At 44.8% G+C, this 26460-nt stretch overlaps 1 protein-coding gene across 18 annotated transcripts in view; it reads left to right on the forward strand.

The window, feature by feature from the left end:
- The window catches only part of LOC140429761 (multiple PDZ domain protein), a 488055-nt gene that overhangs the window by 117757 nt on the left and 343838 nt on the right, over window positions 1–26460 (forward strand). For 17 of the 18 annotated variants that reach the window (XM_072517160.1, XM_072517164.1, XM_072517169.1 and 14 more), the window contains 3 exons: window positions 952–1091; window positions 9711–9924; window positions 17109–17237. In XM_072517160.1, coding sequence (XP_072373261.1) covers window positions 952–1091; window positions 9711–9924; window positions 17109–17237 — 483 coding nt within the window. The remainder of the gene's footprint in view (window positions 1–951; window positions 1092–9710; window positions 9925–17108; window positions 17238–26460) is intronic. The other variant, XM_072517167.1, reaches the window with a different exon arrangement.

The raw sequence follows: 26460 nt of genomic DNA on the forward strand, positions 1-26460 counted from the left end.
TGAGGTAGTGCAGAGAAGGTTTACCAGACTGACCCTGGGATGGCAGGACTGACGTATCAGGAGTGATTGAGTTGGTTAGGATTATGTTCACTGGAATTCAGAAGAATGACGGGGATCTCCTAGATATCAATAAAATTCTAACAGGACTAGACAGGGTAGATGAAAGTCGGATGTTCCTGATAGTGGAGGTGTCCAGAACCAGGGGTCACAGTCTGAGGATTCAGGGTAGATCATTTCGGAAGGAGATGAGGAGAACTGTCTATCTAGAGTGTAGTGGCCTGTGGAATTTACCAGCACAGAAAGCAGTTGAGGCGAAAGCATTAAATGTTTGCAAGTAGCTGTAGATATAGCACTTGGGATGAAGGGGATTAAAGAATATGGGGGAAGGCGGGATCAGGCTATTGAGTTGGACGATCAGCCATGATCATAATGAATGGTAGAGCAGGCTTGAAGGGGCCCCCCCTGCTCCTATTTTCTATGTCTCTATATTTTACCTGTTGGGTGATTCTGCTCTCCTGCCATTTGAAATGTCGGTTCAAATCCTGACCCGTTGCACTAATAATCATCATCATAATAATCATCTTTATTAGTGTCACAAGTAGGCTTACATTAACACTGCAATGAAGTTACTGTGAAAAGCCCCTAGTCACACTCCGGTGCTTGTTCGGTACACTTTGGGAGAATTCTGAATGTCCAGTTCACCTAACAAGCACGTCTTTCGGGACGTGTAGGAGGAAGCCACTAATATGGCTTATTTGAAATAGCTTCATGCATGAGGGTGAGCTGAACATGCCCAAGCTGACATACTTTCCTACAGCTGAAAACTACTTTAACATTAACATATTTTAACTATCGGTGGATGTATCTGTTTCTATGAACTTTTCATTTGGATATAAATTTCTGCATGGTAGAAAGGATGTTTCTGCTAATAATGAATCTCCATCCCACTAGGGCCGTTCTATTGAATACATAAATCTGATGAAACCTGCCAGTGATGGTTTGGGATTCAGTGTTGTAGGACTGAAGAGTGAACATAAGGGAGAATTGGGGATCTTTGTCCAGGAAATCCAAGAGGGCAGTGTGTCAGCAAGGTAAGAATTTTTAAGAGATTGCCTTTAACATTAGATCTGTTTTTTTCCATATGTGTATTGTAACTACTACTATGCTCATCAAATTTGCAGAATAACCACTTGAATGATATAATTGGAGGACCAGTGATTTTCTGTATTGGTATTTTAGAAGTTGGAAATACTTAAAGCTGTTTTCTGTAACACTTTTTCTATTCATAGAGTGAAATAGCTATTTCAATAATATCGCATCTTTCTTCAGATCTCTTCTAACCTTGCTGTATGCTTCTAATCCTTTCTCTGAAAAACTTACATAGGGCTTAGCTGCAAAATAAAAAAACAATCAAACAATCACGGACCAAATTGATAGAGACTTAATGCAGTTAATAGTTTGTTGTAGGATGACAAAAATGACTGAAGACATGGAAAAGATCACTCATAACCAGAGTTTCAAATAGTCACCATGGAAACGGAAATGTGAGGTTGAACATGATAAGTTCTAAAAGAACTGTAGCACTGAATATTAAAATGAAGGTATACACTTCTTTCACACTCAATCGTCAACATACTATTGGAGTGAGTTGGCTGTGATTAAAGTTATTTGACAAATTATCTGCTATTTTAGGTGCCATATTTTTAGGGAGGCATCATACTTGGTCACTTCACTTTTCTGAGGTATTCAAGATTTGTCATTGCCTTGAACTATTAATTCAGTTTTCTGAACGCAAAGGAAATAGTTATTCTTGAACTGTTTTTAGTTTGATGGATTTTTATCAGTGTTTTTATTATTTTCGATGTGGAGATGCCGGAGTTGGGCTGGGGTGAGCACAGTAAGAAAAGTCTTACAACACCAGTTTAAAGTCCAACAGGTTTGTTTTGAATCACTAGCTTTCGGAGCACAGCTCCTTCCTCGGGTGCATGAAGAGGTGGGTTCCAGAAACATATATATAGAAAAAGTCAAAGATGCAAGACGATACTTTGAATGCGAGACTTTGAATGCGAGCATTTGCAGGTAATTAAGTCTTTACAGATCCAGAGAGAGGGGTAACCCCAAGTTAAAGAGGTGTGAATTGTCTCAAGCCAGGACAGTTAATAGGATTTCGCAAGCCCAGGCCAGATGGTGGGGAGTGAATGTAATGCGACATGAATCCAAGGTCCCGGTTGAGGTCGTGCTCATGAGTGCGGAACTTGGCTATAAGTTTCTGCTCGGCGATTTTGCGTTGTCGCGTGTCCTGAAGGTCGCCTTGGAGAACGCTTACCCGGAGGTCAGAGGCTGAATGCCCTTGACTGCTGAAGTGTTCCCCGACTGGAAGGGAACATTCCTGCCTGGCGATTGTTGCGCGATCTCCGTTTATCCGTTGTCGCACCGTCTGCATGATCTCGCCTATGTACCACATTCAGGACATCCTTTCCTGCAGCGTATGAGGTAGACAATGTTGGCCGAGTCGCACGAGCATGGACCCCGTGCCTGGTGGGTGGTGTTCTCGCGTGTAATGGTGGTATCCATGTTGATAATCTGACATGTCTTGCAGAGATTGCCATGGCAGGGTTGTGTGGTGTTGTGGTCGCTGTTCTGAAGGCTGGGTAGTTTGCTCAAACAATGGTTTGTTTGAGGTTGCGCGGTTATTTGAAGGCAAGTAGTGGGGGTGTGGGGATGACCTTGGCAAGATGTTCATCTTCATTGATGACGTGTTGAAGGCTGCGACGAAGATGTCGTAGTTTCTCCGCTCCGGGGAAGTACTGGACGACGAAGGGTACTCTGTCGGTTGTGTCCCGTGTTTGTCTTCTGAGGAGCTCGAGCGTTTTTTTGCTGTGGCGCGTTGGAACTGTTGATCGAAGAGTCGAGCGCCATATCCCGTTAGTACGAGGGCATCTTTCACGTCCAGTACTTCCCTGGACAATGCAAAATCACCCAGCAGAAACTTATAGCCAAGTTCCACATAAATGAGTACGGCCTCAACCGGGACCTTGTCGCATTACATTCACCCCCCCCCCCCACCACTTGGCCTGGGCTTGCGAAATCCTACCAACTGTCCTGGCTTGAGACAATTCGCACCTCTTTAACCCTATCTCTGGATCTGTAAAGACTTAATTACCTGCAAATGCTTGCATTCAAAGTTTCGCCGTCCATCTTTGACTTTGTCTCTATGTTTCTGTAACATAGTTCTTCATTCACCTGAGGAAGGAGCTCCGAAAGCTGGTGATTTGAAACAAAGCTGTTGGACTTTAACCTGGTGTTGTAAGACTTCTTACTTTATTATTTTCAGCACTGCTCGATCAACCATACAATGACCTGCTCTGGTTTAAAGCACTGCATTAGTTTATATTATATTATATTAGGATTATATTAGGCAATGTTTTTCGAGGTTAAAGTCTCGATTTTGCTCAAAGCACTCATTCTGAAAGTGTGCTTTCACCGTTTTGAAGGTGATTTCCAACTTTTTGGAAGTCATTTCACTTATCTTGCACTGCACTTTACTCATCGAGACCTGAACTTTCTCGGTGTCAACCTTCACTTCAGTAAGGAGCAGATAAAGCAGCTCTACTTGGACCTCTGTTGAGGAACTGTTGCCATCAGTATCCACTCAGCTGTGTGTTGCTGCACAGGACAGAGGGATGAACACACAGCTTCAGCTTGAAGTCCCAGGACTGGTGCAGAGACCGAAGATCATACCAAGTCTGTCAGGAAAAGAGCTTCCACACCCAGTATCTTGATTCAGGAATTTCTTGACATAGTGGACCACCAATGCCTCAGGAGGTGCAGACTTTCATGGCATCTGACATCTGCTGTCTCCTGGAACAAGTCTCTCTTCAGTGGACCAGGTGGACATGCATTGCGAATGGCACCAGGGTCACCACAGTCCTCAATTTCTTTGAGACCCCAGTCCAACGCCGGCATCTCCACATCATGGCTAGCATTGACACTGCAAATTGCCGACTCAAAGTGGAGAGGATCTCCAAGAAGATTGTGCATATAGGCACTGACATTAAGTTTCTACAAAGATGCAAGAAAGCAGACACGATCCCGAAAGGGCTACAGATCACAAACCCACTCAAGTCGACCTGCAACACAGACTACGCTGAGAGACTCTGCCATCGTACCTCTCTCACACTCCTCAATCACCTCGTACACCAGCTCTCCAGCAGACGGCTGTCTTGGAAAATCTTGGAAACCAAGATAGAGTCCATATTCTCAACTTGCACTCAGGACGCAGCAGACCAGCTGCGGAACACCACCAAATAGATGAGACACCGATACTGCGCCACCTATATGCACACCAAGAACAGGGAACTTGAGAAACGCGGCATCACCACTAGCCGCAACCAAGCCAGCCCCGGCACCACAGTAGAAAACAATGCCGGGAAATCTATTGTCAGCTTGTCGGACTACACCCTTCAACCAGACGAAATTGAAGTCCTCATCAGAGGGCTCAATTTCAGCACCACCACCAAAATGGACCCCATCAGTCTCGCGGCAGACATGGAGGAATTCATCAGGCGAATGAGGTTCCGGGAGTTCTTCCACAGACCCCAAGAGGCCGACAGCGAACCAATGAGACAACCAATGAACCGGAGCAGCAGACCGAGAGATCTGTGGTATGGCAACCGAAGAGGAAAGAGTCGAATTGGACCCCTCCGGAACGCCACTGCCCTAGACTTGACATGCATGCTCAAGCCGTCAGGAGTCGCGTCAATGCCCGATTCATCAGTCGCATTCACAAGACAGTCCCGAACGTCACCCAAGCATAACGCAACACCATCCGCGCTCGCAAGACCAACCGCAACATCGTCATCAAACCAGCAGACAAAGGAGGAGCCACCGTCATACTGAACAGAACGGACTACTGCAAAGAAGTGTACTGCTAATTTAACAACCAGGAACACTTCAGACAGTTACCTGCAGATCCGACAAAGGAACACACCCGCCAACTCAACAGACTGATCAAGACCTTGGATCCAGACCTTCCGAGCACCCTATGTGCTCTCATCCCACGTACTCCCCGCGTTAGAGATCTCTACTGCCTCTCGAAAATACACAAGGCCAACACACCAAGCTGTCTTATCGTATCAGGCAATGGGACCCTTTGTGAGAACCTCTCTGGCTACATCGAGGGCATCTTGAAACCCATCGTACAAGGAATGCCCAGTTTCTGTTACGATACGATGGATGTCTTAACAGAAACTCAGCACCCATGGTCCAGTTGAACCAGGAGCATTCCTCGTCACAATGGACATCTCGGCACGCTACACCAGCATCCCCCATGACGACGGAATTGATGCAACAGTCTCAGTACTCAACACCGACAACTGCCAATCTCAGGTTCGATCCCGGCTCTGGACCACTGTCAGTGTGGAGTTTGCACGTTCTCCCCGTGTTTGCGTGGATTTCACCCCCACAACCCAAAGATGTGCAGGGTAGGTGGATTGGCCACGCTAAATTTCCCCTTAATTGGAAAAAATGAATTGGGTACTCTAAATTTTTTTTTTTTAAACCCCAGGAAATTAGAGACGCATGCGATAAAGGAACATTTGTAATTGTGGATGATTTTAATCTCCTATAGATTGGGCAAATCAAATTAGTCGCTCCCATAGAGAATGAATTCCTGGAGTGTATGCAGGATGGTATCCTGGACCAATAGAGAACATGCCACTCTTGACTAGGCACTGGGTAATGAGAACGGAATCATTGGCAATCTAGTTGTGTGAGACCCCTTGCGGATGAGTGACGGAACATAATACCATAGAATTATTCATCAAGATGGAGAGTGACTTAGTTGATTCTGAGACTGTGGTCCTGAGTCTGAATAAAGGATGATATGAGAAGCGAGTTGGCTATGATCAATTGGGAAAGGTTACTTGAAGGGATGACTGTGGATAGGCAATGGCACATTCAAGGGGCTACTATTGCTCCAATCATACCAAAGGCATCAATAACACATTTTATGATGTACATTTCTTGGATATGAGACCTGTTGTAGCTTTGCAGGAACCAGACAGCAAATCATTAATCCCAAAATAATGAAGAAAAACTTTGCGAGGACATTAGTTCTAGGAGGATATCTTGTGTATATAGCCGCGAGACACAACAAACCCCCAAAATCCAGCACAGTACAGAGCGATCATCATTCCATGTATTTATACAGAGAAGACCAGCAGATATTCATACAGAGGGATCAGATTATAATCATTGAGGTCGGAGTGTCCCAACACACCAACAGACAGGATTAAAAGGTACTACTAAGATCAGAGAATATCAGGATGCAAGTATGTAGCCATGAGCACATGGTCCAATGATGACCAGACAAAAAAAGGGAATAAGATGCTCATTTAAAACCTCACTCTGCCTCCCAAGACGTCCAAGTCAAGAAGAGACATCCCAAACAAAGGGACAAAATACCGCCTCAAGTACAAGATGTGGTTTGAAATTGTACACTCTCATACACAGGAGCCAGTAAACAAAGGATACTCACACCACGCCAAGATTCGCTACACAACTGACCTCATTCCTTTCTAGCCACATCAGGCAGCGCTCCGGCCCAAATACACCACATCCGCTGGTGCATCCTTATCTGTTCTACTAGTTACGTCCTCAAAAAATTCCAGTAGTTTTATCAGGCATGATTTCCCTTTCAACCCATGTTGACTTTGTCTAATCCCATTGATATTTTCTAAGTGTCCTGTTATCCCATCCTTTATAATCGATTGTAGAGATCTACCATGCGGTTCAAGTGCAGTCTCGCAAACACTACAGAACTCGGTAGAAATTTGAGTTACACGTCTCGGATGCAACTAAGAATGTTTTATTGCCTCTACTGATTACAATTGCGAGAAACCTAAATCTATTCTCAATAAAGCCTTGCCAGCAAAAGACTTAAAGAGATGTAATTTATAAAACAATTTTAACTTTCAAAAATAATACAGAAATGGTTTCTTGCTTAAAGCAAACAGCTTGCGCGAACTTCAAGAGTTAGAGTGGAAAAGTGAAAATACGAAAATAAAGATAGCAAGTAGTTAGATCAAAGTATAGAGTGATCCTGGATAGAAAATGGCTGTGCGGGCCCTCATGTTTAAGGAAAATGTTACCAGTCTGAGGTCATCTGTCCGTACCTCTATGTCGTCCTAATTGGTTTGGATGAGTTTCAAATACATTTGATTTGATGGTTAACTGTCAATCCTCAATGTGCAACATGAGTTTTAAATGTTTCATGTTTGAATATTTGTGTGTGCTATGGAATGTGATTTTGTGCTGTAATCAAGTCTGGTTTTTACTGGTTTTCTGCTAACTTTCACTTTATCCATATTCTGAACAATGGTGGCTTCATATTGCTATGGTGCTTATTTCGACCTTGATCTTGATTATTGGTACAGCTCATTTCTCAATATGAAACTTACTTTGAAATCTGTTCATTAGAACAATAGTCCGTTCATATTGTCAGTAGAAATGTTGCTTTTATTTTCAACTAGTTTGTAAATGTGTCAAGTTCTGTACCTCTGTTTAAGTTGTCTGTTTTGTCATGACCTAAGGTTATAAATACTGAAATCCTTATTTTAAAATGGGTATTAAAGACTGGGCTTTAATATTTACATTAAAATGGCCTTTTACCCATCAGAAATAGCTGATTTCCTTCATCGACTCTTGCGTTTTCTCTGCAACTGATGTTAGACTAACCGGTCTGTAATTCCCTATTTTCTCCCCCCACCCCACCACTCTTTTTTTCAAATGTCGCTGTTACATTTCCCATCCTCAAATCTGCCGGGACTGTTCCAGAATCTACAGAATTTTGGAAGATGACAACCAACGAATCTACTATTTCCATGGCCACCTCCTTTAATACCCTAAAATGTAGATTATTCGGCCCTGGGGTTTTTTCAACTTTCAGTCATGTTAATTTCTCCAACACTTTCTTGTTGGTTTTCCTTCTATTCTTCACCTCACTAGACTCTTGGTTTCCTAGAATCTCTGGGAAGTTATTTATGTTTTCTTCACTGAAGACTGAACTAAAGTATTTAAAAGCAAATTACTGCGGATGCTGGAATCTGAAACCATAAATAAAATGCTGGAAAATCTCAGGTCTGGCAGCATCTACAGGGAGAGAAAAGAGCTAACATTTTGAGTCCAATGACTCTTTGTCAAAGCTAACAGACAGAGAAATGGGAAATATTTATACTGTATATTTCCACAGTATAAATATTTCCCACTTTCTCTGTCTGTTAGCTTTGACAACGAGTCATTGGACTCGAAACGTTAGCTCTTTTCTCTTCCTATAGATGCTGCCAGACCTGCTGTGATTTTCCAGCATTTTCTTTTTGGGAACTAAAATAGTTGTTTGATTGCTCTGCTATTTCCGTGTTCTTTATTATAAATTCTCCTGTTTTGCACTTTAAGGGACCTACATTTGTCTTTGCTAATCTTTTCATTTTATGTACTTAACGATGCTTTTACATTCCACTTTAATGTAACTTGCAAGTTTTCTCTTCTTTCTACTCTTAGTTCCCTTTTGCTGAATAGCTTTGAATATTCAGTTCCGTCTTGGTCATCTGCAGGAATGTCTCCGTAATCGTAATCATATTGTACCCGTTTATATAAATTTGCGTTGTTAATTCGTGTAATTGCAAGTATTCCCTGCTTTCAGATATAGTGCCTTTAGACTTATCGTTTGAACATTTTTACACACAATTTTTGTATTATGGCCCCATTTGCTGCTAGTCCTCGTTTCCTCTCCCTTCCAACTTTGCTTCCTAGTTTTCTGGCTTTCATTTCTATCTTTGTTTCCCTCTCTAATTTATCTCTGATCAGCTTCCCATACCACTGCCACTCCAGTTAACCCCCTCCTCCCTCATTCTGAGATTACTACCTTTGAGGTCCTGCTTTTAAATTTATTTCCTAGCTCCCTATATTCTGCTTTTAGGACGTCATCTCTCTTTTTACCTACATCGCAGGTATCAATATGAACCAAACCCCTCTGGCTGTTCACTCTCCTCCTTCAGAATGCCCTGCAACCGCTCCGTGACATCCTTGTTCCTGGCACCAGGGAGGCAACTTACCATCCTGGTGTCAAGTCTGTGGCTATAGCAACGTCTATCTGTCCCCCTTACAATAGAATCCCCTATTACTATTGCGATTGAGTTTTAGAAGTAGTTCCTTTGGTACTTCAAGAAACAACTGTCTATTTATATTTCAGTGCTGCTTTTGTCAATGTGGTGCTGTAATGCATTAGAATTGCTGAACAATAAATGTTATAAGGTTTATTGCAACACGTCAATTTGCTACATATATTTTTCCAGTAGATTTTTACCTTGGCTGTTTTTGATCCCTTGGATAGATATTGCGTAATAAAATGATCTGAAAGAAAGTGATTGAGTAAGTTTTCTTTTCGTAAGCAATGATGTTGTTCAGTACTTGGTTATTGAAAGGTGTGAAGTTCACTATACGCTGGGCAGGTTGATTTGTGGTTTTTTTTTTTTGCTGCTTTGCTTGTGAGGTTTTAGTTTACATTGGAATTTGGGTATTTGAGCCACAGCAAACCGTCCTTTTTTGTTTCTGCTGTCGTTAAAAACTAATTATTGAAGTTAAATAAGTAAGACTGAAATCATTAAATCATGGTGTGGAATAAATAAAAATAAGTTTTCCATCATTGATAGAGATGGCAAGCTGAAGGAATCAGACCAAATCCTAGCTATCAACAGACAGCCCCTAGACCAGACTGTCAGCCATCAACAAGCTATTGGCATCCTGCAGAAAGCCACCGAGCAGGTCCAGTTAGTGGTTGCCAGAGGATCCATTCCACATTTATCCAGTCCAGTAGTTTCACGTACACCATCGGATGCAAGTACCCTCTCTGCCCATTCTTCTAGTGTAAGTACAACATACTTCAGAGTCTGAATCGATGTCATTAGCATGTCTAAAGTTTAATTGAAAGCAAGAGTTTCTTTTAAGTTGCTTAAGGCACAAGAAATATGTATATGTTGTATATGGTCTAATCTATTTAAGTGAACAGTACTTGTAAGAAATATATCGTGTTCCTCATTTCTTCTCAATTTTTTTGTTGAAGTAATTTTAATATTTTTGTACATACTTTGAATAAATCAGCTGATTAGTTTTTTCACATCAAATCTCCAAAACTAACTTTCTGCAAGATGAGCTGCGTTTTTATTAATTATTCAGATTACTTGAGTCCAGTCAGTCTAACTGTTATAATTCTAGTTTGTTTGAATTGCTGGAAATGTTTTTCAATATAAGGCCCATAAAAGGAAACGAAGGATGAAAAAGTTGTGTTAACCACATTGTTACAAAAAAGAAATGTTGAAACTGAGAAAATCAGTAAGGATAATGATCTGAGAGCAGGTTGCCTTTTATTCTATCTACTGCATCCCCCACCACTGACCACCACCCCCTCCCCTCCCCTGCACATGCACACACACATGCACACACACATGCACACGGACACACGCCACACAGTGCACCCCACACACACACACACACACACACACACACATACACACACAGACCCAACACACACACACAAACACAGCATGTGGTGTGATAGCACAGTGGTTAGTACTGTTGCTTCATAGCAGCAGGGACCTTAGTTTGATTCCTGGCTTGGGTCACTGTCTGTGCAGAGTCTGCATGTTCTCCCCGTGACTGCGTGGGTTTCCTCCGGATGCTCCAGTTTCCTCCCACAAAGTCTCAAAAGACATGGTTGTTACGTGAATTGGACATTCTGAATTCTCCCTCGGTGTATCCAAACAGGCACCCGAGTGTGGCGGCTAGGGGATTTTCACAGTATTTCATTGCAGAGTTAATGTAAGCCTACCTGTGACACGAATGAAGATTATTATTATGCCACACACACATTCCAAACACGCATTCCACACAACCTTCTCTCCCCCCCCCCCCCCACAAACAGACACACACACACACACACACACACACACATGCCATGCAACACTAAACCACACCACCGACGCACACCACCGACGCACACCACCGACGCACACCGCACAGTCGCACGTCGCACCCCGCACAGTCTCACGCCGCACAGTCTCACGCCGCACAGTCTCACGCCGCACAGTCTCACGCCGCACAGTCTCACGGCACAGTCTCACGCCGCACACCGCACAGTCGCACACCGCACAGTCGCACACCGCACAGTCGCACAGTCTCACGCCGCACAGTCGCACGCCGCACAGTCGCACGCCGCACAGTCGCACAACGCACAGTCGCACACCGCACAGTCGCACACCGCACAGTCGCACACCGCACAGTCGCACACCGCACAGTCGCACGTCGCACGTCGCACGCCGCACAGTCGCACGTCGCACAGTCGCACGCCGCACAGTCGCACGTCGCACGCCGCACAGCCGCACAGTCGCACGTCGCACAGTCGCACGCCGCACAGTCGCACGTCGCACGCCGCACAGCCGCACGCCGCACAGTCGCACGCCGCACAGCCGCACGCCGCACAGCCGCACGCCGCACAGTCGCAGGCCGCACAGCCGCACAGTCGCACGCCGCACAGTCGCACGCCGCACAGTCGCACAGTCGCACACCGCACAGTCGCACACCCGCACACCGCACAGTCGCACATAGTCGCACACCGCACATAGTCGCACACCGCACATAGTCGCACACCGCACATAGTCGCACACCGCACATAGTCGCACACCGCACATAGTCGCACACCGCACATAGACGCACAACAGTACACACGCACACCACGCACAGAGACGCGCCACGCACAGAGACGCGCCACGCACAGAGACGCGCCACGCACAGAGACGCACCACGCACAGAGACGCACCACGCACAGAGACGCACCACGCACAGAGACGCACATAGACACGTGCATGCACACAGACCCTCAGACTACGACCCACTTTGTCGCCTTAATAGCAAGTGAGTATGGTGAAAGAACAACTGAAATTTAAAATGCAATTCGTATGCATAAAAAATCTTCTATATTTTTGGCATAGTTTTATTCTGCATGCTCCTAAACCCACTAGCAATCTTTTATGAGAGCTAATTTTGAGGAATGTACATTTGCAATGTGTGCTCAGTAATGGTATGCAATGGCTACCAGTCTGCCCACGCTTTCACAGGCTTTGATTGAGATTGGAGGTCCCAGTATGACTGGGCATGTCTGTTTTATGCTGCAGCTATTTTGTGTGCAAACGTGAGATACATGGCACCTTTATCAAGGCACCTTCATTCAGAAACCAATTCTCTGCGTTTGCATCACAGTATATTTTTGCATACTGTTCCAACTTCATCCAACACCAGTTATCACCATCCTCTTTTTAAACTCAGTAATCCTTCTATTGAATTCTAACCTTTGCTTTCTTGTCAAAAGCACAATTATGCTTCTATTCAAGATCCTCTAGTTTTGTCCTGTACTTCACATAGCACTAAGACCATATTGGTCAATGTCACAAATGACATTCTGTTCGTGTGGCTCCTTTCTTTGACCTCTTTCTCATCTTTGACACCTTTGATCATTGTGTTGTTCTCAGTGTTTCCTCTCTGTAGTGTACATCTAGCACTACTATCTCCTGGTTCTGCTTATAACTACATCTTCCATACAGCAACCGTTGTACCAAGGGTCCTCTTGGTCCTCTCTTGTTCACAGAATGTATATGGTTACCTTTTGCATTTATGCAAATAACATACAATCATCGTTGCGAATAGTCTTAGTAATTAGCTAAAGTAACAACACTTATGTAAATTCAGAAGATGTTGGTATAATTGCAACTGCTCTTGTAGCAACCGGACATGAATGGACCAGCATTCTCTCCAGATTTATGTCGCCAAAGCCAAAACCACCCTCTTGAGCTTTTGCTAGATGAGATCTTGCATTCATCCCTCATTCCTGCTACCACCTGAGTTAGAAGATGCAGAATCTTGGTGTACTCTTTGATCTTATACATCTCCTTGTCATTGACTCTGTTGCCAAGTCCACTTTCTTTCACTTCCGCAACATTGCTCACCTCTTTTTCTGTGCCACCATGATTCACTTTCCGCGTCCTCCTCCAACAGGTGACTTAACTGCGTTTTTTTAAAGATAGTATACTCTCAAAAATATCAATTCACATAGATATTTTATGAAGCTGTAGTACAATTTGGTTCCATGGTACTGGCATCAGGGTTGTTGCATCACTTAGGTTAGATGTTTTATATTTCTGCTGCTCTGGGGATATATATTTCAGCCTATCAGGGGAAAACAGCAGCAGCCAGAGCAGTGGCACCACGGCTGGCTCTGATGTTCAGAAGGGAGGGTCAAAGCGCAGAAGAATAATAGTAATAGGGGACTCTATAGTCAGGGGCACAGATAGGTGCTTCTGTGGACATGAAAGAGACTCCAGGATGGTATGTTGCCTCCCTGGTGCCAGGGTCCAGGATGTCTCCGAACGGGTAGAGGGCATCCTGAAGGGGGAGGGCAAACAGGCAGAGGTCGTTGTACATAATGGTACTAACGACATAGGCAGGAAGGGGCATGAGGTCCTGCAGCAGGAGTTCAGGGAGCTAGGCAGAAAGTTAAAAGACAGGACCTCGAGGATTGTAATCTCGGGATTGCTCCCTGTGCCACGTGCCAGTGAGACTAGAAATAGGAAGATAGAGCAGCTAAACATGTGGCTAAACAGCTGGTGTAGGAGGGAGGGTTTCCATTATCTGGACCACTGGGAGCTCTTCCGGGGCAGGTGTGACCTGTATAAGAAGGACGGGTTGCATCTAAACCGGAGAGGCATAAATATCCTGGCCGCGAGGTTTGCTAGTGTCACACGGGAGGGTTTAAACTAGTATGGCAGGGGGGTGGGCACGGGAGCAATAGGTCAGACAGAAGGTGAGAGCATTGAGGGAGAACTAGGGAATAGGGACAGTGTGGCTCTGAGGCAGAGCAGACAGGGAGAAGTTGCTGAACACAGCGGGTCTGGTGGCCTGAAGTGCATATGTTTTAATGCAAGAAGTATTACGGGTAAGGCAGATGAACTTAGAGCTTGGATTAGTACTTGGAACTATGATGTTGTTGCCATTACAGAGACCTGGTTGAGGGAAGGGCAGGATTGGCAGCTAAACGTTCCAGGATTTAGATGTTTCAGGTAGGATAGAGGGGGATGTAAAAGGGGAGGCGGAGTTGCGCTACTGGTTCGGGAAAACATCACAGCTGTACTGCGAGAGGACACCTCAGAGAGCAGTGAGGCTATATGGGTAGAGATCAGGAATAAGAAGGGTGCAGTCACAATGTTGGGGGTTTACTACAGGCCTTTCAACAGCCAGCGGGAGATAGAGGAGCAGATAGGTAGACAGATTTTGGAAAAGAGTAAAAACAACAGGGTTGTGGTGATGGGAGACTTCAACTTCCCCAATATTGACTGGGACTCACTTAGTGCCAGGGGCTTAGACGGGGCAGAGTTTGTAAGGAGCATCCAGGAGGGCTTCTTAAAACAATATGTAGACAGTCCAACTAGGGAAGGGGCAGTACTGGACCTGGTATTGGGGAATGAGCCTGGCCAGGTGGTAGATGTTTCAGTAGGGGAGCATTTCGGTAACAGTGACCACAATTCAGTAAGTTTTAAAGTACTGGTGGACAAGGATAAGAGTGGTCCTAGGATGAATGTGCTAAATTGGGGGAAGGCTAATTATAACAATATTAGGCGGGAACTGAAGAACATAGATTGGGGGCGGATGTTTGAGGGCAAATCAACATCTGACATGTGGGAGGCTTTCAAGTGTCAGTTGAAAGGAATTCAGGACCGGCATGTTCCTGTGAGGAAGAAAGATAAATACGGCAATTTTCGGGAACCATGGATGACGAGAGATATTGTAGGCCTCGTCAAAAAGGAAAAGGAGGCATTTGTCAGGGCTAAAAGGCTGGGAACAGACGACGCCTGCATGGAATATAAGGAAAGTAGGAAGGAACTTAAGCAAGGAGTCAGGAGGGCTAGAAGGGGTCACGAAAAGTCATTGGCAAATAGGGTTAAGGAAAATCCCAAGGCTTTTTACACGTACATAAAAAGCAAGAGGGTAGCCAGGGAAAGGGTTGGCCCACTGAAGGATAGGCAAGGGAATCTATGTGTGGAGCCAGAGGAAATGGGCGAGGTACTAAATGAATACTTTGCATCAGTATTCACCAAAGAGAAGAAATTGGTAGATGTTGAGTCTGGAGAAGGGTGTGTAGATAGCCTGGGTCACATTGAGATCCAAAAAGACGAGGTGTTGGGTGTCTTAAAAAATATTAAGGTAGATAAGTCCCCAGGGCCTGATGGAATCTACCTCAGAATACTGAAGGAGGCTGGAGAGGAAATTGCTGAGGCCTTGACAGAAATCTTTGGATCCTCGCTGTCTTCAGGGGATGTCCCGGAGGACTGGAGAATAGCCAATGTTGTTCCTCTGTTTAAGAAGGGTAGCAAGAATAATCCCGGGAACTACAGGTCGGTGAGCCTTACTTCAGCGGTAGGGAAACTACTGGAGAGAATTCTTCGAGACAGGATCTACTCCCATTTGGAAGCAAATGGACGTATTAGTGAGAGGCAGCACGGTTTTGTGAAGGGGAGGTCGTGTCTCACTAACTTGATAGAGTTTTTCGAGGAGGTCACTAAGATGATTGATGCAGGTAGGGCAGTGGATGTTGTCTATATGGACTTCAGTAAGGCCTTTGACAAGGTCCCTCATGGTAGACTAGTACAAAAGGTGAAGTCACACGGGATCAGGGGTGAGCTGGCAAGGTGGATACAGAACTGGCTAGGCCATAGAAGGCAGAGAGTAGCAATGGAAGGATGCTTTTCTAATTGGAGGGCTGTGACCAGTGGTGTTCCACAGGGATCAGTGCTGGGACCTTTGCTCTTTGTAGTATATATAAATGATTTGGAGGAAAATGTAACTGGTCTGATTAGTAAGTTTGCAGACGACACAAAGGTTGGTGGAATTGCGGATAGCGATGAGGACTGTCGGAGGATACAGCAGGATTTAGATTGTTTGGAGACTTGGGCAGAGAGATGGCAGATGGAGTTTAATCCGGACAAATTTGAGGTAATGCATTTTGGAAGGTCTAATGCAGGCAGGGAATATACAGTGAATGGTAGAACCCTCAAGAGTATTGAAAGTCAAAGAGATCTAGGAGTACAGGTACACAGGTCATTGAAAGGGGCAACACAGGTGGAGAAGGTAGTCAAAAAGGCATACGGCATACTTGCCTTCATTGGCCGGGGCATTGAGTATAAGAATTGGCAAGTCATGTTGCAGCTGTATAGAACCTTAGTTAGACCACACTTGGAGTATAGTGTTCAATTCTGGTCGCCACACTACCAGAAGGATGTGGAGGCTTTAGAGAGGGTGCAGACGAGATTTACCAGAATGTTGCCTGGTATGGAGGGCATTAGCTATGAGGAGCGGTTGAATAAACTCGGTTTGTTCTCACTGGAACGAAGGAGGTTGAGAGGAGACCTGATAGAGGTATACAAAATTATGAGGGGCATAGACAGAGTGGATAGTCAGAGGCTTTTCCCCAGGGTAGAGGGGTCAATTACTAGGGGGCATAGGTTTAAGGTGAGAGGGGCAAGGTTTAGAGTAGATGTACGAGGCAAGTTTTTTACGCAGAGGGTAGTGGGTGCCTGGAACTCGCTACCGGAGGAGGTGGTGGAGCAGGGACGATAGTGACATTTAAGGGGCATCTTGACAAATACATGAATAGGATGGGAATAGAGGGATACGGACCCAGGAAGTGTAGAAGATTGTAGTTTAGTCGGGCAGCATGGTCGGCACGGGCTTGGAGGGCCGAAGGGCCTGTTCCTGTGCTGTACATTTCTTTGTTCTTTGTTGTTCTCTGCCTTTCCATGTCTATGAGACTATAATGTCAACTATTTGCCCCAATGAACCTGAAGTGGCTAGTTCTATAAGTATGCTTTTCAGAGAGGTGTATTTTAATTCATTGTGATAGGTAGGTGTTGTGTTATCTACTTTATATTCTTGCTTGTGTATTTCGAGCAGTGGCATGGAGTTGTGTTCTAAATGCAAGTATTGCAGATTATTTTTATCCCCAACAGGTCCATTGGCAGATTGTTGAAACTATTGAGCTGGTAAACGATGGCTCTGGTTTGGGATTTGGAATAGTAGGTGGAAGAACAACTGGTGTTGTTGTGAAGACTATTTTACCTGGAGGAGTCGCTGACCTGGTAAGGGGCTAAAAATACTGTTAGTTGTTTTGCTCATAATGAAATTTCATCAGTGCTGTTCACTTTTGTAGTGTGATCGGGAGGGTAACGGAATAGATTGTAAAACTTCCACTGAATAATGGGACAGAACTTTTAACTTTCAAGAGATGGAGTTTGGCTGGAGAAGGAGAGCTAAAGCCACAAAATGACACCTGTTTGGGAACCCGACATGACCCCCTGCAGGTTTAAGCTGGATGGGTTTGCAGACTAGCAGTAGCTGTTGGATATGCAATCTAATATATTCAGAGTTTCAGTGAACTGAGTATTAAATATGGCATTCTGGGTTTAACAGCCAATGTATGGGTTTCCAGAGCTGGCCAGAGTCAGCAAGGCAAGAATGCACAGTGCGAACTCACTGAACAATAAAACCGGTGCTGGAAAGCCTTGTGAAATTACATAGCTTGTAGCCAGCCTTAGTGCCTTGGTTAATGCCGATAGGATTTACACTGCTTGGAAGGTAATTTTCAATTTTTTGGAAGCAGTCTTACCTACCTTGGAATTTACTTGCCTCTATCTCAGTTTTCCTGCTCCCAATCCTCACTGCAGCATGAGAACAGCCTATACAGCAAGAAGCAGCAGGAGCAACAACGAACACCAGCAGTACCAAGAGCTATACCAATAGCTGTATCCCATCACCACTGGGAACAGCAACAATACCAACAAAAAGTTCTATGGGTCAGCATGGTGACTCAGTGGTTAGCACTGCCGCATCACCGCGTCAGGGACCCGGGTTCATTTCTGGCCTAGGGTCACTATCTGTGTGGAGTTTGTACATTCACCCCGTGTCTACGTGGGTTTCCTCCGTGCTCTGGCCTCCTCCCAGAATCCACAGATGTGTAGGTTAAGTGGATTGGCCATGCTAAATTGCCCCTTAGTTTCCAGGGATGTGCAGGTTACATTATGGGGATAGGGCGGGGTGGACATAGGCAGAATGTTCATTTGAAGGGTCGGTGCAGACTCGATGGGCTGAATGGCTTCCTTCTGCACTGTAGGGTCCAGGGATGTGCAGGCTAGGTTATGGGGATAGGGCGGGGTAGACAAGGGTAGAGTACTCATTTGAAGGGTTGGTGTCGACTCGATTGGGTTGAATGGCTTCCTTTTGCACTGTAGGGATTCTATGTCGCTGCACATCCAGATGGACACAGTATTCTAATTTGAAGGCAGTGATACACCTAACAGAGGATATGCTGTCAGAGGATAAACTTCTTCAACATAATGGAACAATAGTGCCTTAGAGAGCTCAGGCTTTTACAGCAGTCCATTGCTAACTTCTTGGAAGATCACCTCCGTTCCAAAATTCCTGTGGACACCATCCAGGAAAGTAGCCCACTTGATTTGCATTCCATACACCAGCACCAACATCCACTCCCTCCACACCACGGCACAAGCGTAGAAGTGTATGCCATCTACAAGATGCATTGCAGAAATTCACCAAGCCTCCTTTGACCGGCAGCACGGTAGCATTGTGGATAGCACAATTGCTTCACAGCACCAGGGTCCCAGGTTCGATTCCGGCTTGGGTCACTGTCTGTGCGGAGTCTGCACATCCTCCCCGTGTGTGCGTGGGTTTCCTACGGGTGCTCCGGTTTCCTCCCACATTCCAAAGACGTGCAGGTGGATTGGCCGTGATAAATTGCCCTTAGTGTCCAAAATTGCCCTTAGTGTTGGGTGGGGTTACTGGGTTATGGGGATAGGGTAGAGGTGTTGACCTTGGGTAGGGTGCTCTTTCCAAGAGCCGGTGCAGACTCAATGGGCCGAATGGCCTCCTTCTGCACTGTAAATTCTATGATAATCTGTGACTGCACCTTCCAAGCTCTACCACCTAGAAGGATAAGGGCAGCAGATGCATGTGAACACGACCAGCTGCAAGTTTCTCTCCATCCTGACTTGGGAATTATATTACCATTCATTCACTGTTGCTGGATAAAGATCCTGGAACTTCCTCCCTAATAGCAGTGTGTGTGAACTTCCACCACATGGGTTGCAATGGTTCAAGAGGTGATTCACCACTCCTTCCCAAGGGCAATTAGGGATTAGCAATAACAATGATGGCCTAGCCAGTGACGCTCTGGATCCTGAACATCACACTCCTGCTACTGACATTCTACTTTCAGGAAGAAGTCTTACAACACCAGGTTAAAGTCCAACAGGTTTGTTTTGATGTCACTAGCTTTTGGAGCGCTGCTCCTTCCTCAGGTGAATGAAGAGGTATGTTCCAGAAACATATACATAACAGATTCAAAGATGCCAGACAATGCTTGGAATACGAGCATTAGCAGCTGATTAAATCTTTACAGATCCAGAGATGGTGTAACCCCAGGTTAAAAAGGTGTGAATTGTGTCAAGCCAGGACAGTTGGTAGGATTTCGCAGGCCAGATGGTGGGGGATGAATTTAATGCAACATGAATCCCAGGTCCCGGTTGAGGACGCACTCGTGTGCGGAACTTGGCTATAAGTTTCTGTTCGGCGATTCTGCGTTGTCGGGCGTATTGAAGGTCGCCTTGGAGAAACCTTACCCGGAGATCAGAGGCTGAACGCCCTTGACTGCTGAAGTGTTCCCCGACTGGAAGGGAACATTCCTGCCTGGTGATTGTCGCGCGATGTCCGTTCATTCGTTGTCGCAGCGTCTGCATGGTCTCGCCAATGTACCACGCTTCGGGACATCCTTTCCTGCAGCGTATGAGGTAGACAACGATGGCCGAGTCGCACGAGTATGTACCGCGTACCTGGTGGGTGGTGTTCTCACATGTAATGGTGGTATCCATGTCGATGATCTGGTACGTCTTGCAGAGATTGCCATGGCAGGGTTTGTGGTATTGTGGTCACTGTTCTGAAGGCTGGGTAGTTTGCTGCAAACAATGGTTGTTTGAGGTTGCGCGGTTGTTTGAAGGCAAGTAGTGGGGGTATGGGGATGACCTTGGCATGATGTTCATCTTCATCGATGAAGTGTTGAAGGCTGTGGAGAAGATGTCGTAGTTTCTCCGCTCCGGGAAAGTACTGGACGACGAAGGTTGTGTCCAATGTTTGTCTTCTGAGGAGATCGGTGCGTTTTTTTGCTGTGGCGCATTGGAACTGTCGATCGATGAGTCGAGCGCCATATCCCGTTCGTACGAGGGCATCTTTCAACGTCTGTAGATGTCTGTTACGCTCCTCCTCGTCTGAGCAGATCCTGTGTATACGTAGAGCTTGTCCATTGTGGATGGCTTCTTTAATGTGTTTAGGGTGGAAGCTAGAGAAGTGGAGCATCGTGAGGTTATCCGTGGGTTTGCGGTAAAGCGAAGTGCTGAGGTGACCGTCCTTGATGGAGACTAGTGTGTCCAAGAATGCAACTGATTTTGCAGATTATCCATGGTGAGTCTGATGGTTGGATGGAACTTATTGATGTCATCGTGTAGTCGTTTCAGTGATTCTTCGCCGTGGGTCCAAAGGAAAAAATGGTCATCGATGTATCTGGTGTATAACGTCGGTTGAAGGTCCTGTGCAGTGAGTAGGTCCTGTTCAAACTTGTGCATGAAGATGTTGGCGTATTGGGGTGCGAAATTGGTCCCCATGGCTGTTCAGTGCGTCTGGACGAAGAACCTGTTGTCGAAGGTGAAGACGTTGTGATCCAGAATGAAGCGGATGAGTTGCAGAATTGCGTCTGGAGATTGGCAGTTGTCGGTGTTGAGTACTGAGGCTGTTGCAGCAATGCTGTCGTCATGGGGGCATTCCAAGAATGCCCAAGGAACGCATAATTGTTGACTCCGCGTTTAACATTTTTAAGTGGTAAACTGCCCTAAGTGAAGAGGCAGGGTTCTTGAAATGATACATGACCAAGGGCATTCTGAGGAAGAGGATGAAGAGAGTGATGAATGCAAACAATTTCTACTGGTCACAAATATATTTTGCTGAGTGATGAATGCATTCGTTGCAGATTCCTTTAACTGTGCAGTCCTAGATTTTGCTTGTACTTCAACAGTGAATGAAACAGAATATTGAAAATGTTACCTTATTCCATTGAAGATTAATGCAATGTTAAGGAGTATAAAATGATTACTTATTTTAGGATTGGCAAATGTGGCACATTCAAAGTTGATATAAAATGTAATTCCATGTAAAATATCTGGAATAATCCATTTTATAATTACTGATGTAATCTCTAGTGAGATATCAATGCTGTTCCGTAATCCCGAGTGTGAAGTTTATTTTGGTTACCGATCAGCGTCAAACATCTTTGTCACACAGATGAGTTTGTTTTGAAAAATTCTTGCAGAAGGAGCATACATAGAAAATAGAAGCAGGAGCAGGCCATTTGGCTCTTTGAGCCTGTTCCACCATTCATTATGATCATGGTTGATCATCAAGTTCAATTGTCTGATCCAGCCTTCCACCCCGATCCCTTTTGCCCGAAGAGTGATATCTAGCTCCTTCTTGAAATTACACAACGTTTGGCCTCAACTACTTTTTGTGGCAGTGAATTCCACAGATTCACCACTCTCTGGGTGAAGACATTTATCCTCACCTCAGTCCTAAAAGTCCCTTCTCCTCAATCTATTATCCCTAGTTCTGGACTCCCCCACCGTCGGGAATATTCTTTCTGAATCTAACCTGTCTAATCCTGTTAGAATTTTATACATTTCTATGAGATCCTCTCACTCTTCCAAACTCCAATGAATATAATCTTAACCGACTTAGTCTCTCCTCATATGAGAGTCCCATCATCCCTCCGTAAGCTTTGCGCATGGTGAAGTCGAGACATCCTGAGTGAGACACAGCCAGAGTGGGAATTGGAACTTGGTAATTTGATGCAGTGAGGTAATCAAGAGAGTTAAGAGTTCAATTTAATTGTCCTGTTTTTCAGTTAAAAGTTCAATGTTTAGCTTAATGTCTGATTGGTTGAAGCGGCCCTCACCCCTAATTGCTGAGTGGCAGTAATCTCAGTCACCTGAAACCTGATTAGTGGCAAAAAAGTGTAAATTGCATTCTTCTGTTTGAAGCTCAAGTAGTGTGAGTCATCTTAGTTTAGCTGGGTTCTATATAAGAGACAGGCAAAAACGCGCACACTCATCAAGCTTTGCACGCGGTGAAGTCGAGACATTCTGAGTGAGAGACCGCCAGAGTGGGAATTGGAGCTTGGTAATTTGGAGCAGTGTGGTAATTCGAAGTGGGAGGAGGTGCTTTTTTCCCTTTGTTTTGTTTTGTTTTCTTCTTCTGACTTTGTAACTGCTAATCTGCAGGGAGAGATCCAGAGTGCATCCTGGGAAGGTAAGTGATACAAATACGTATTCAAATTGTGGGGGGAATAAACTGAAGTGACATCACAGTAAAGCTGTGACCTGATTGGCTGGTCGGAATCTGTTAAATTTGAAAAAAATAACATTGAAAAAAAAAAACTAATTAAAACTTATCAATAAACTCGGTAGAGGAGTAGCTAAACCTGAGGGCAGAGATTAGTAATCAGCATTTAATTTTACAGTAAAAATGTAGCATCAGGGCCATATAGTTAATTGTAACTCAATCTAACAATAATTCAAGTATTTATTAACTAGTGCTTCAATGTCACTCAGCGGGGTGCAGTGCTCCAACTGTGAGGTGTGGCAGATCTCTGACGCTTCCAGCGTTCTGGTCGACTGCATCTGCAGCAAGTGTAACCAATGGCAGCTCCTCACAGACCGCATGGTTCGGTTGGAGCAGCAGTTGGATGCACTTCGGAGCATGCAGGTGGCGGAAAGCGCCATAGATAGGAGTTATAGAGACGTGGTCACACTCAAGGTGCAGGAAGACAGATGGGTGACCGCTAAAAAGGGCAGGCAGTCAGCGCAGGAATCCTCTGTCGCTGTCCCCCTCTCTAACAGGTATACCGTTTGGATACTGTTGAGGGGGATAGCCTAACAGGGGAAAACAACAGCAACCAGAACAGTGGCACCACAACTAGCTCTGTTGCTCAGCAGGGGAAGGCAAAGTGCAGGAGAGCGGTAGTTATCGGGGACTCTATAGTAAGGGGCACAGATGGGCGCTTCTGTGGGTGTTACAGAGACTCCAGGATGGTATGTTACCTCCCTGGTGCCAGGGTCAAGGATGTCTCTGAACAAACACAGGACATACTGAAGGGAGAGGCTGAACAGCCAGAGGTCCTGCAGAAGGAGTTCAGGGAGTTAGGCAGTAAGCTAAAAAGCAGGACCTCTAGGGTTGTAATCTCAGGATTACTCCCTGTGCCTTGTGCCAGTGAGGCAAGAAATAGGAGGATAGTGCAGCTAAACACGTGGCTGAACTGGTGGTGTAGGAGGGAGGGTTTCAGATTCCTGGACCATTGGGATCTCTTCCGCAGCAGGTGGGACCTGTACAAGAAGGACGGGTTGCATCTAAACTGGAGGGGCACTGATATCCTGGATGGGAGGTTTGCTAAATTCACTCGGGAGGACTTAAACTAGTATGGCAGGGGGGTGGGAACCAGAATGTGAACTGAGAAGGTGTAATAACTGAAGGGAAAATAGAGAACCAAAATAAAAGAATAACATCATCTTCAGGTAGAGCAAAAAAGGTGACAAGTGTGAAAAGGTAGGTGGTCAATGCAGGATTGAGTGTGTTGTACCTAAATGCGCGCAGTATACGGAACAAGGTAAATGAGCTTGTTGCGCACATTGAAATTGGCCGGTACTATGTTGTGGGCATCACAGAGATGTGGCTGCAAGGGGATCAGGGCTGGGATCTAAATATCCAAGTATATGTGTCCTATCGAAAGAACAGACAGATGAGTAAAGGGGGTGGGGATGCATTGTTAGTAAGGAATGAAGTTAAATCGATAGCAAGGAGCATTATAAGATCAGAAGGCATAGAATCTCTGTGGGTAGAGTTGAGGAATCGCAAAGGTAAAAAGACCCTGATGGGAGTTATGTACAGCCCCCCTAGCAGTAGTCAGGATGTGGGGCAGAAAATAAATCAGGAGATAGAAAAGGCATGTAAAAAAGGCAATATTACAATAATCATGGGGGACCTCAATATGCAGGTGGACTGGGAAAATCAGGATGGTAGTGGATCCCAAGAAAAGGAATTTGTGGAATGTCTAAGAGATGGACTTTTGAAGCAGCTTGTGAAAGAGTTTACGAGGGAACAGGCAATTCTGGATTTGGTGATGTGCATTGAGGCAGACTTGATTAGTGAACTTAAGGTGAAGGAACCCTTAGAGAGCAGTGACCACAGTATGATAGAATTTACCCTGCAGTTTGAGAGGGAGAAGCTGTAACGGTATTACAATTAAATAAGGGTAACTACAAAGGGAGGAGCTGAGTTGATTGGAAAAGGAGCCTAGCAGGGAAGACAGTGGAACAGCAATAGCAGGAGATTTTGGGGGTTATTCGGGAGGCACAACAGAAATTCATTCCAAGGAGGAAGAAACATGCTAAGGGGTGGACAAGGCATCCTTGGCTGATGAGGGAAGTCAAGGACAGCATAAAAGCTAAACAAAAGCATACACAGTGGCGAGGATTAGTGGGAAGCCAGAGGATTGGGAAGCCTTTAAAAGCGAGCAGAGGACAACTAAAAAAGCAATAAGGGGGGAGAAGATGAAGTATGTGTGCAAGCTAGCTAGTAATATAAAGGAAGATAGGAAGAGTTTTTTTCAATATATCAATATATATCAAAGGTACGGGAGAGGCAAAAATAGACATTGGACCACTGAAAAATGTGGCTGGAAAAGTAATAATAGGAAACAAATAAATGGCAGATGAACTGAATAGTTATTTTGCATCAGTCTTCCCAGCGCTTCCAAGTACTCCGCGATCTCATCTTTAAAATCGTACCTATGACCGAAGGCAGCTAACCAGACTATAATTTCCTGTCTTCTGCCTCCCTCCCTTCTTAAACAAGGGTGTTACATTAGCCACTTTCCAGACCTCTGGGACCCTTCCTGCCTCCAGTAATCCCTGAAAGATCATCACCAATGTCTCTACAATTCTCTTTTGGTTAACTGCAGGTTCAGTCGACAAATGCAATGTTAGCATTCATGTCGAGAAGGCTAGAATGTACTTCTGAGGCTGTATAAAGCCCTGGTCAGACCCCATTTGGAGTATTGGAGTAAGAAAGGAAGTGCTGGCCCTGGAAAGGGTCCAGAGGAGGTTCACAAGAATAATCCCTGGAATAAAGAGCTTGTCGTTTGAGGAAGGAACATTTGAGGACTCTGAATCTCAACTCGTTGGTGTTCAGAAGGGTGAAAGGGGATCTTATTGAAACTTACAGGACACTGTGTGGCCTGGATAGAGTGGACGTGGAGAGGATGTTTACACTTATAGGAAAAGCTAGAAGCAGAGGATACAATCTCAGACTAAAGGGACGATCCTTTAAAACAGAGATGAGGAGGAATTTCTTCAGCTAGAGGGTGGTAAATCTGTGGAACTCTTTACCGCAGAAGGCTGTGGAGGCCAAATCGCTGAGTGCCTTTAAGACAAAGATAAATAATTCTTGATTAATAAGGGAATCAGGGGTTATGGGGAGAAGGCAGGAGAATGGGGATGAGAAAAATATCAGCCATGATTGAATGGCGGAGCAGACCCGACTGGCCAAGTGGCCTAATTTTGCTCCTATGTCTAATGTCTTATGATCTTGTGGTGTTAAATGTACTCCTGATTATATGTTCCTATACCTGATCTTTAAATGAAATGAAGGCCCTTTGGCAGCTGCAGCACAGCATAGTTTGGAAAACTTGGCCATCCCTCAAAACTATCAAGATCCTTGCTCTTTAAGGTAGTTTTAGTTTAAAGAAATCACAATCTACTCATAGGAAGTTAAAAAGAAGCTGTTGATCAAGTTTATCCTGGTGTTTTATATTGTTTATCTGCCTCTTTTGGAGAGTAGGCAAATGTTATTGATGTTTGACAAATATTTATTAACATAAGTGCTTTATGTGCAAACATTTTCAAATGTGGAGTCGTTCAACTTGCCTCCCTCTCCACAGAGACAAAAAGAACCTCTGTCAGATTTTAAGACGATCCTTTTTGGCATCTTTGTTTGAAGGGGAAAGGCAGAGTGGCAGCATGGCATCTGAAATCATGAAACTAACATGTAGATCATCAGGAAATGAACAGCACAGATACAACAAAGTTCATCCCAAAGGATTATTGAATATACTTTGAGACTGTAAAGCTGTGCTTAACAAATCTGGATTGATAAATTGGTACAGCACCCTAGTTTCTCATGTAACTGCAGTCA

This window comes from Scyliorhinus torazame, chromosome 9, assembly GCF_047496885.1.
Source record: "Scyliorhinus torazame isolate Kashiwa2021f chromosome 9, sScyTor2.1, whole genome shotgun sequence".
Taxonomy (NCBI): domain Eukaryota; kingdom Metazoa; phylum Chordata; class Chondrichthyes; order Carcharhiniformes; family Scyliorhinidae; genus Scyliorhinus; species Scyliorhinus torazame.